Here is a 10,630-nt window from a genome sequence, read left to right as displayed (position 1 = left end):
GGGGGGGGGGGGATGGTGCAAGGAGGAAGGTTAAGACCCACCCTCTAGGGAAGCAGAGGGCAGGGCAAGGAGAGGACTTAAAAGGCACCATCAGCACTGAGAAGGGAGGGGCTACAGGAGGGTGGCCAGAGGCTGGGGGCCCAGGGTCTGGGGGCACCAGAGTGGGGCCTCTGAGGTCAGTGTTTATGAGGGGAGGGGGGTTCACTAGTGTCTTTGGTAGGGGCTGAAGGCACCACCGGTGGGGAAGGGGGTTTGCACAGGAGTCTTATAAATAGAAGTAGGGCAAGGGGGTAGGGGAAGGGGTGACTTCAGGTCCTAGGAACCCAGGAGCCGAGTGTAGACGACACAGAGCAGCAGCATGAGGACCACGTAGAAGAGGATGAAGCCTCCCAGACCAGAGAGGGGCCAGAGGGGCGGGGGGGACCTGCCCCCTGCCCGCTTCACAGCCTCCAGGGTGGTCCACAGCCCCTGGGCAGTGCCCTGGAGGAGATCCGAGGGCGAGCACAGGTCAGCCTGGGAAGGGAGAGTAGGACAGATGGACAAGGACAAAGGACAAAAGACGTGAGCAGCAGCAGCAGCAGCAGCAGCAGCAAGACAACCCTTCCCACCCGCTGCCCTCACGTGCCAGGGCCAGAGCCACGCCAACGTGCAGAGTGCAAGGAAGGGAAGCATGCAGGGGACACATGCAGGACAGGGGCTGGCGGATGTGCTTCCTGTTGAGAAGCAGACACCCCCCCCTCCCCGTGAATGGAACCCTGCCATCCATGCAGGGTGCCCCGCTGAGCCCAGGACACTGCACCCTTTATAGGAGAGACCAGCCCTGGGCCCCTGAGAACACACCCCCATACCTCAGGCACCCCCATTTTTCGACAAGCTTCTAAGAAACTCTCCACATTCTTCCGAGACTTGAGGGCACTGAGTTTTGGCTGGGGGTGGGTAAGAAAGGAAAAAGAGAGTAGGGGGGAGGCCCCAGGAGGCCCCGTCCCAACCCCTACTTCCTGCCTGGGCCCCAACTGACCACAGCAGGTGAGGGCACGTGAATGAAGGGCACGGAGCGGGGCCGCAGCTGGTTGGCCAGCTGACAGAGGATGACCCCATTGGCTAGAGCCTCTGCCAGGTCCTCGGGTAGGGGCCGCTGCAGCCGGGACTCAAGCACCTGGGAGGCAGGGGAAGGAGGGGCAGAGGTCAGGGTCAGCAGGGAACGCCCTCCTGCCCCTTCCGTCTCAGGGGAGGTACCAGGGTAGGCAAAGAGGCTGTTGAGGGAAGCCGGGAACCTCCAGGCACCAGGCGGAGCCCAGGCTCCACCCACGCAGATCCCACCTCTCATACCTGGCGCAGCTGAGCCATCACCTCCTTTTCCTCCAAAAGCTGGGGGGATCGCCGAGGTCTCAAGACAGAGTCCGGTGAGGAAGGGCCTGGAGAGAGAGGAGGGTGTGGGGCCGCCTCCACTACGCACCATCGACTTTGTAGCCCGGTCACAGGATCTGGCACCCACATCACCTGCCTCTGCGCTTGTGGGATTTTCGACACAATGGGACAACTGACCAGAGAACTCCCAGGCCAGAAGGGACGGCCCCAGCGCCGGGGTTAGTGCTGGATTAGCACCGGGTTAGTACTGGGGAGGGAAGACCCACCTGAGCTGCTCTGAGAGGAAGAACGGAAGAGGAAGCTGTTTGGTCTCTGAATGGAGCTGAGCGGCCGGGGAGCAGGTGCGGTCGCTGGGGGCCGGAGCCAGGGGGCAGGAGAAGCATCCCCTCAGTGTCCTACTCCTCCCTCAGGCCACCAGGTCTCAACCCCCCCCCCCACCTATAACAGGCCCGCACCCTCCTCCCAGCGCTGCCGTCCCACCTGGTCCCGCTGTAGGAAGGGGCTCCTGGGAGCCCCCCCCCCCCCCCTATAACAGGCCCGCCCCCTCCTCCCAGCGCTGCCGTCCCACCTGGTCCCGCTGTAGGAAGGGGCTCCTGGGAGGTGGAGGCGGGGGTGGGAGCACCCTGCCCCCCCGAAGCTCCCAGCTGGGTGGCATTGGACTTGGGTGTGCCGCTGAGGAGAGACAGAAGGGGAATCGAGGGCATGCTCAGGGGAAGGGCGTGTAAGGCGAGCACCGAGGGAGGCGGGGTCCAGGAGGACACATACTTGTAGGTGGCCTGAGCGGATGAGGCGGCAGCACCCCCGCCAGGAGCCCTGACCCCCAGCTTCGGAAAACTAGAAAATGAAGGTGTGGGGTCAGCAGTGCCAGGCGGGGCTCCGCCAACCCCACGAGGCAGGGAAGCTCAGGAGGCCTCACCGCCAGGGCAGCTGCTCCCACGCCCACACCTGTCCTTCCTTGGGGAACCCCATGCTCCACTCTGCTGCTGCTGCTGCCGCCGCTCGCGCTCCTGCCACAGCTGCAAGGTGTCTGGGCGCCGCCTCTCCTCCCCTGCCGGCTCCTCCCGCCTGCGGGGCAGAAGCAGGATGAGACGTGGAGCGGGGCCGGGCCGGAGGACAGGACAGGGGGGCGGGCGATGCAGTAAAGGGAGGAGGCGCCGCCTCAGGTGGCTCCGGGTACCTGCTGCTCGGTGCCCTCTCCCCATCCCCTGCCACAGGGCTCGATTCTGGTGGCTGCTGCTCCTGAAGAAAGAACAGCAGAGGGGCTGAGGGGGTTCCCCGAGCCTGCACTGGCTCCCCTCCTCCAGCTCTCTCATGGTGAATGGACAGGCGGACGCGGGCTCCCCTCACCTCGCCAGCACCTCGCTCCTCGTCCTCCCCAGGGACGTGGCTGTCGATGAAGTCAACCTGCTCAGGGTCTCCGTCAGCTGGAGAGAGCAGTGCGCATCAGCGAGCCAATGCGGGCGTTAGGCCCTCATCCGTGCCCCGCCCCCCGGCCCCTAGCCCGTGACCCCACTACACACCGGAGCCATCCTCCCTCCGCTCCCTGGGTCCCCGAGGCTCCCGAGCCAGCTCTGAGATCCGGAACGACAACTCGGAAAATTCATCCGTTGACTGTAAATGCAGAAATGCAGAGATAGAAGACAGCCTCTCTGGAGTCCCAGGGCCCATGGGGTTCAGGGCCCCGGGCTCTGCTGCTGAGCCAGCCCTTCCCCGCGAGATACTTGGGCGAGCGAAGGAAGAGGACTCCAGCCATCACCAGTCATTCTGAGTTTCAGAGGTAGCAGGCGAAGGGTCCCGGCTCAGAGGTTCTCCCCTGGGGCTGAGATCCCCCATGATCCTTGGAAAGGAGGCCCTTACCTCATTTCCAGACCACCTCTTGCTGCCACTGTCAACGCTGTGGAAGCCCGAGTCCAGCCCTCCGTCATACCGACGTCCCGGAAACAAGTCCTCAGCAGGGCTGGGGCCAGCCAGGGAGATCTGGTCAGCCCCATTCTGGGCAGCAACCCCGTCATCCGCCCTCTGGAAACCATGGGGTCCCTGGTGCTAGGAAGGGGTTTAAGTATCCAGAGGCTTCCTTCCTTCCCACTTGGAACTTACCAGGGGCTGAAACTCGGGGGGCGGGAAGGGGCCAGGTCCCCCAGTGCAGACCCCCCGTGCCGCCCAGCCTCTGTTGACAAATACTTGAAGATGTGAAGTTTCCCCTTCAGGCAGACCTAGGTGTGGAGGCGCATAGGGGGTAGTTAGGGGAAGAGAGGGGGGCCTCCCAGATCATGCTTGGCTACCAAAGGGACCTATGCCCCCAACTCCTGCCCATTCTCGGGCCCGTCCTCACCTGGGCAGGTGGGCTTTGCAGGGGGTTGCTGTCCAGCAAAATGACCTGCAGGTGCCTGAGGCGGCAGAAGGAGACCGGGATGCGGGAGACACGGTTACAGGAGAAATCCAGGCGGACAAGAGGAAGGTCTCCCAGCTCTGGTGGTGGGTGAGGGAAGAGTTAGAAGCATGCCCCGGGGCGGGGCCTTGTGCTCCCTTCCTCTGCCCCCCCCCCCTCTGGCTGGTGGGTCACCCCTGGGGCTGCCGCGCCTCCGCCCTGGTTGGCTGAGGGCGCTCCCCAGGACCCACCTCCCTGCTCCTCTTCCCGCTCAGACCAACTTCAGCTGCTGCCCACCCCACGTGCTTCCCTTGCCTTGTCCTCCCACCCCACCGCCACTTCCTCCTTCTCAAGTGTCCGTCACAGGGCCCAAACCAAGCTGTGCCACCGCGTTGCTCAAAAGCCTTCCAGGATCTGCAGGCGGGGCTGCTGCGGGTGAGCGGGCTGCACCGTGCACAAAGGCACGGGGAGAGGGGGCTGCTGCGACCGTACAGCGCTCCACTAGCCAAGCCCTGGCCCACCCACGGGAGAGGGTACCCTTCTCCACTTCTCAGAAAGGCACAGCTGGATTAGTGGTGCCCCGAGACACAGAATAAGAATAAAAATCACTGCTCTGAAAAATTTTGCGCCAAGCTGGCAGGTAATCCCCGTGTCAGTGTGACATGCTAACTCAGAAGTGTTTTCTGCTGCTATCATGGTCCGTCTGCTAAACTGCATCATCGCTGCGTCCCAGAACATGGGCATCGGCAAGAACGGGGACCTGCCCTGGCCCTCGCTCAGGAACGAATACAGGTATTTCCAAAGAATGACCACAACCTCTTCAGGAGAAGGTAAACAGAATTCGGTGATTATGGGTAGGAAAACCTGGTTCTCCATTCCAGAGAAGAATCGACCTTTAAAGGACAGAATTAATATAGTTCTCAGTAGAGAACTCAAGGAACCTCCACAGGGAGCTCATTTTCTTGCCAGAAGTCTGGATGATGCCTTAAAACTTATTGAGCAACCAGAATTAACAAATAAAGTGGACGTGGTCTGGATAGTGGGAGGCAGTTCTGTTTATAAGGAAGCCAGGAACAAGCCAGACCATCTTAGAGTATTTGTGACAAGGACCATGCAGGAATTTGAAAGTGACACATTTTTTCCAGAAATTGATTTGGAAAAATATAAACTTATCCCAGAATATCCAGGTGTTCCTCCTGATGTCCAGGGGGAGAAAGGCATTAAGTACAAATTTGAAGTATATGAAAAGAACAATTAATGTGAAAGTGTCTTCTGATCTATTTCAAGCCTCCTCCTCCCCCCGAAAAAATTATGTATTTTTTGTTGTAGAGACTTCTGTCGACTTTAGATCTGTGGATAATTATTTCTAAGCAAAGTACTTTTATTCCCCATTAATCTTAACTAGACTGTATCAGATACCATTTGTGAAACATTTCTTGCTGTAACTTCCTGAATGCCCATCAAGAGTCCAGAAAAGGTGACCAGCACTTGCCTAGGGCAGAGTATCTACCAAGACAGCCCAAAGCGGGAGAGTCCCCTGGCAGCATGAGCTGAAACCAGAGCCTACAGAGCTAGGAGCTAGGCAGACAGGTCCAAGGTTAGAAATGGATTATAAACAGAAGAGCTAGCATTCCGTTATTAGAATTAGATCAAAAGAGGGACTGTGAATTACTCTATATCACACTTCTGAAAAAAATTCTCTTCACTCAGACCAGGAGTCAATAAGTTGAAAAATCCAGGATATTCCACAGGGATAGTAAAGAGGCAGGTACAAGACTACCTTTCTGGTGGTTAAAGGAGAAGGTCTGAGACCTTAAAAAACTTTGTTTCTGATCTTCAGTGAGATTGCATGGGATGTTACAATGATAGAACAAGAATTGGCTGCTCTTTACAAAAAAGAATAATCTAATATCAAGCATAATGGCTAAAATTAAAATTCAAAGAGGTAATAAATTGAGAATGAATATTGCTAGAAACCAAAATTAGCAAGTTAGAAACTAAACTTCACGGAATTAAAAAATGAAAATTAAAACATGTTTTACCCAACACGTTAGCAAAGATTCAGATTAAGTATCCAAAAACAAAAAAGCATTTTCTGCCTTATAAATTGGTACAACCTTTTTAGAGTGTAAGTTAGCAACATCAATTAAAATTCAAAATATTCTGGGTTTGGACCCAGAACATCCACTTCTAGAAATTAATCCTGAACAAAGAAATGGACCCCAGGGTATTTGTTGCAACTTTTTTTTTCAGACTTGGAAACAGCCCAAATGTTGATTAATAAGAAATAACTAACCAATATGTCTATAAAATGTAACATCTACAGCAGTTAAAAAGAATAAAGTACTGACAGGAAAATGCCAAAAATTGCTAAATAAAAGAAGGAAATTGTGTATAATACTCAAAATGTTTAATTCTTTTACTGCTTTGTTTGCAGTTTCTCTGTGTGTGTTTTCCTTCTGATAATGTAGAAAGTTAATCTGCTTGTTTATTTTTTTCAAAAAAAAAAAAAAAAAAAAAAAAAAAGAAAGAAAAAATCACTGCTCTCTGGTCAAGCACCCCTCCCTGGTTAAGGAGTTCATGATCTGGCTCCGCCCACGTCTCGCACCTCGCTGCCCACCCTCACACCATATCAGACAACCCTCCACCCGCTTTGCTCTGGGCCTCTCCACATGCTGTCTGCTCAGGTAGGAAAACCCCATTTTTCTGTCCATGCATCTTTCAAGGTTCAGCTCAAGGGTCATTTCTTCTATGAAATCTTTCTAAACACTAGGTTGGAATTTATTGCTCCTTCCTCTGGGCCCCCAGGGCATTTTGCTGGGGTCTCTTTTATGACCCAGAGAGAGCCCTGATCAAATGCTTATTTGTACCCCTACTGTCTTAGAAGGAAAGAAGGAGTGGGGGGGAGCCTAGAGAAAATGGATGGCCACCTGACTCCCCTCTCTTGTTCTTCAAGACCATGGGTAGCATGGGCCCAGCCTTCCCACCTAGCCCTGGCTTGCCTTTCTAACCACGTCTGTGCTGGACCTCCGTGGTTTACACACAGGGTTGCTTCTGCCTGGGTTGCAGAAGGATGGAGAACTCTCCTTCAAAGGTCAGCTCCTGCTGTACCTCTGGGCTGACTGAGGGCTTCCCCAGGTCCCTGAGCAGAGCCACAGGGCTCCCTCTAGCCCCTACGGCGCTAAGTTTCCTGTTCTAGCGCTTCCCTCTGCTTGTCTCTCCCCATTAAGCCATTAAATCTTAAGAGTTGGCCCCAGATCTGAGTGACATCACTCACATCTACCTGTTCCCCACCTAAAACACAGGAAACACACACACACAACAATGCTGGCTGAATAAAGGAAGGTGTGCCTGCTTTGGAGCAAAGGCTATCAAGTGTCGGGTGCATCACAATTAGCTCATTAAAATGGAGTTGCCTGAGCTCCAGCTCACTGGTTCAGAATCTCTGGGGAGGCAGCACAGGACCTCACCTGACTCAGGTTTTGAGAGCTTCGTGGGCGCTAAATGGTGACACTGGGTGACCTTGAGGGCTCCTCTTGACTGTGAAACTCTACAGGGTGCCGATGCACTCATCACTCCCCTTCCTGCGCCTTTCCCCACATTTGTCAAGCACAGCTAATAACCCATACGCCTTGCCAGCCTCAGAGGGCTGCTGGCCAAGAGCAGAGAAAATAATTTACAGTGTGTCTCACGCACTGCGAAGCCCTGGGCAACGAAGGCATTATTTTTCCTTGAAGATTCCTTGTCTGTGACTCCTCCAAGGTAGATACACAGACACACACAGACACACAGACACACACACACACACACACCCTCACACCCCTCCAGTGCTTCCTTTTCCTCACCATCAGGCAGGGCACTGAGCTGGTTCCTCCGAACATTGAGATCCCGCAGGGAAGGAAGGCCACACAGCTCCGCTGGGAGAGATGGCAACTCATTGCTGCTCACATCCTAGAATGCGGAAAGAAGGAGGGAAGGAGCCACAGACCCCGAGCATCAGAAACTACCTCCTGGACCTGGCCGCCTGCTTTAGTCGCGGCTCTTCCCCTAGGGTGCATCCCTCCTTTCCCTGCCCTCCTCCGCCCCTCCAAAGGTCCCTAGTGCGTGGCTCATCAGTCCCTCTTGTCACCCTGCTCCCCATCCTCACGAGCTGCCGCAGGCTTCCCAGGGCGCTGATGTCGGGAGGTAGGGCCCCCAGTTTGTTGTTGCTGACAATGAGTACTCGCAGGGGCAGCTGGCAGATGTAGGGCGGCAGCGATGACAGCTGGTTTCGGCTGTGGGAGGGAGGAGGGCAGTGGGCTCACCCTCCAGGCATGGTGCTGTCCTTTCAGGGTCACCGGGAGGGTCACTCAGGGTGCCGTTCACTGGTACTTGGGGCCGAGAAGGACCACCCCCTACCCTGCGGTGGCCCTGCCTCCCTACCTGAGGTTGAGGTAGGTGAGAGCTGTGAGATTCCCCAAGGCTGGGTTCAGACATCTCAGACAATTGTGGTAGAGGCTCAGACCCTCCAGGGACACCAGCTGGCACGCTGCCTCTGGCACCTCGGGGAACCGGTTCCGGGACAGGTCTAGGGGAAGCAAGTGTCAGCGGAGAGCTTGCAAAGACCCAGCCCTGGACAGGAAGACCTTGAACTTCCCCAGAGCCAAGGAGTCAGACCTATAAACCTGGACCCTCTAGAGCGAGAAGAAAGCCTTCCGTAACCTGGAGCCCGTTCCAAGCATAGCCAGAGTGGCAAAGGGAAGGCAAAAGGCCTTGGGGTCACTGGGCTGGAGAAGCCTAGACTTGGGGGAGGGGGGCGAGCCATGAACACCATCTTCAAACACACAAATGCAGGGCTATCCTGTAAGAGGGGCTAGATTCTATAACTCTTGTGGTTTCTGTTGTTCTGTGATGCCTGGAGAGGTGGGAGGCAAAGGTCATAGGAGAAGGTTGGTGCTCCAAAAGAACTAGCAAGGTGATGGGCTGGGAGGTTCAAGGTAAGAATATGAACAACCCCTGGGGGACACGACCAAGAAAGCTCATCCCTCCTAGGCGCCCTGTCTCCCAACGTCTACCTATTTTCCACCAAGGGTTATTATAGCCTGGCTCTAGAGACCTCACACTGGCCACCGGTTTTTCACCAGCCCCTGGGATCAGCAAGCCACGTCCAAGGGACTATGGAGTCACAGATTCCCAAGGACCTGGAGGGAGAGGCAAGGGGACCAAGCCGGAGGTGGGAGGTGGAGTCCCAGGTACACCTTGCTCAGAGCTGGCCTCCTTCCTGCCCTCCTCCAGTCTCAACGGCCTGCTTCTACTTCCTCTCTCGCTGACCTGGACTTCAGAGCAGCTCCTTTGCCTCGAGTCTTGGGCACGGGCGAGGAGTGGAGAGGGTGGAAAGGACGGGAGAGTCTACTACCATCCTTTGATCTCAACCAGCGGCTTGCTAGACCAGTGCAAGGCGTCCAGCACGGGGTTCCTGCCAGTCTGGAGGCCCTCACTGCTTAGACTGCTACAAGCCTGGGTCTCTGCTCCCTCTGCCCAGCCTGTATTGGGAGGGGCCCAGGGCCTGCTGGGGAAGTCCCAGGGAACAGAGCTTGGGGGAGCTTCTTAGACGGCCCTCTCCACGGAGGGGAGAGCAAAAGCCGAGGGGAGGGGAGGGGAAGCGGGGATATATCCCCCAAGGAAACGAGTCTTGTGACAGGAAATGAAGTAGAAATAACCTGTCAGGTTCTGTCTCTGGGCCCTGTGTTTACCAGGGCGGACGACAGCCTGACGCCCCAGGAACCCCCTCTGCTCCCAGCCCTGGTGTGCACAGAAAAAAGACCTGTCACAGGAGAAGACAGTTCCAGAGAGGGTGGGAGGATGAGATGCAGTCCTCCCGCCCTCCCCCTCCACCTGCCCGCTTTCTCTGCATCCACAAATGTGTGTGCTGCACGCGCATGTGGATGAGGGGGGTGGAGGGCAAGTTGTGATGGGGCGAGCCAGGGAGCAGGGGCAAAAGCTCAGAGCGAGCGAGCCGAAGGGAGCGGGGCTGGAGGAGCGGTGCACAGGAGGCACAGGATGTGGTCTGTGAAAGAATGAGCTGCACTTCTCTTTTGTGAGAGCAGCCCTTCCCCCCACCTCAGGATTCATCCTACTATCAGGGCCCGGGGACCGAGTCCAAAGGACAGCAGGGACCTGCGCCACAGCACACGTGCAAGGAAAACGCTGGTTCAGAAAGAGCTGCGGAAGCAGGAGGAGAGGTTCCACAAGATTCAGTCAGCAGAGCTGAAGTTTTTAGTCCGTCAGGGTTGAAGGGCAAGGAAGTGTGGAGAGCAGGGTATGGGCAACAGACTGGGTTCCTGTCACTTCCTCTTTCCACCCCAAGCTACAGGCACCCTGCTTGGGGAGAGGGGCCGGAGGAGAGAGTTCTGGACGAGAGAGACCCACCTGGCCTAGAACCTGGGCCCTGAAAGGACTGAGGATTCCTGTGTGGAGAGCAGGGTAGAGAGGGGTTCTCAGGAAGCTGGGATTGTCCCGCTTTCCCTGGAGAACGGGCTGCACCCTGAGCCGGAATGCTGGGGGAGGAGGTGGAGAGGGGGTGGGAGCTGGGAGGGGGCCCGGGAGGTCTTGGGAGTTTTCCCCAGGAGTCCACTCACACAGACAGAGCCCTAAGGAAGTAAAGAATAACATTTGGTCTTTGTCAAAAAACAAGCAAGGGGGAGGGGAAAGGGAACAGACGGCAAGTGTCACACAGCTGCTGAGGTCAGTCTGGAGCTGGGGGGTTAGGCGGCTCCGGGAGACTCAGAGGGACAGCAGTGGCTCCCGGCTGCCCTGAACTCACTCGCCGAAGAGTGGGCGAGTGAGTTTACCTAGCAACCCAAGACAAGGGGAGTGGTTTCAACTGGTTCTCTCCAGAACAGTCGAGGAAAGAGT

At 56.3% G+C, this 10,630-nt stretch overlaps 1 protein-coding gene across 1 annotated transcript in view; it reads right to left on the bottom strand.

Moving 5' to 3' along the window:
• Window positions 1-10,630, bottom strand: part of LRCH4 (leucine rich repeats and calponin homology domain containing 4) — a gene marked incomplete at its 5' end in the record, with an annotated part of 12,969 nt that overhangs the window by 891 nt on the left and 1,448 nt on the right. The window contains 16 exons of the mRNA XM_007468898.1: window positions 849-926; window positions 1,019-1,156; window positions 1,330-1,415; window positions 1,635-1,718; window positions 1,937-2,040; window positions 2,134-2,202; window positions 2,314-2,433; window positions 2,546-2,607; window positions 2,716-2,792; window positions 2,889-2,979; window positions 3,226-3,325; window positions 3,466-3,581; window positions 3,701-3,837; window positions 7,582-7,687; window positions 7,884-8,010; window positions 8,159-8,303. Coding sequence (XP_007468960.1) covers window positions 849-926; window positions 1,019-1,156; window positions 1,330-1,415; window positions 1,635-1,718; window positions 1,937-2,040; window positions 2,134-2,202; window positions 2,314-2,433; window positions 2,546-2,607; window positions 2,716-2,792; window positions 2,889-2,979; window positions 3,226-3,325; window positions 3,466-3,581; window positions 3,701-3,837; window positions 7,582-7,687; window positions 7,884-8,010; window positions 8,159-8,303 — 1,640 coding nt within the window. The remainder of the gene's footprint in view (window positions 1-848; window positions 927-1,018; window positions 1,157-1,329; window positions 1,416-1,634; window positions 1,719-1,936; window positions 2,041-2,133; window positions 2,203-2,313; window positions 2,434-2,545; window positions 2,608-2,715; window positions 2,793-2,888; window positions 2,980-3,225; window positions 3,326-3,465; window positions 3,582-3,700; window positions 3,838-7,581; window positions 7,688-7,883; window positions 8,011-8,158; window positions 8,304-10,630) is intronic.

This window comes from Lipotes vexillifer, unplaced genomic scaffold (assembly GCF_000442215.2).
Source record: "Lipotes vexillifer unplaced genomic scaffold, Lipotes_vexillifer_v1.1 scaffold12, whole genome shotgun sequence".
Lineage (NCBI taxonomy): Eukaryota > Metazoa > Chordata > Mammalia > Artiodactyla > Lipotidae > Lipotes > Lipotes vexillifer.
Note: the sequence above shows the minus strand (reverse complement) of the source record. Positions and strands in the feature narration are given on the sequence as shown.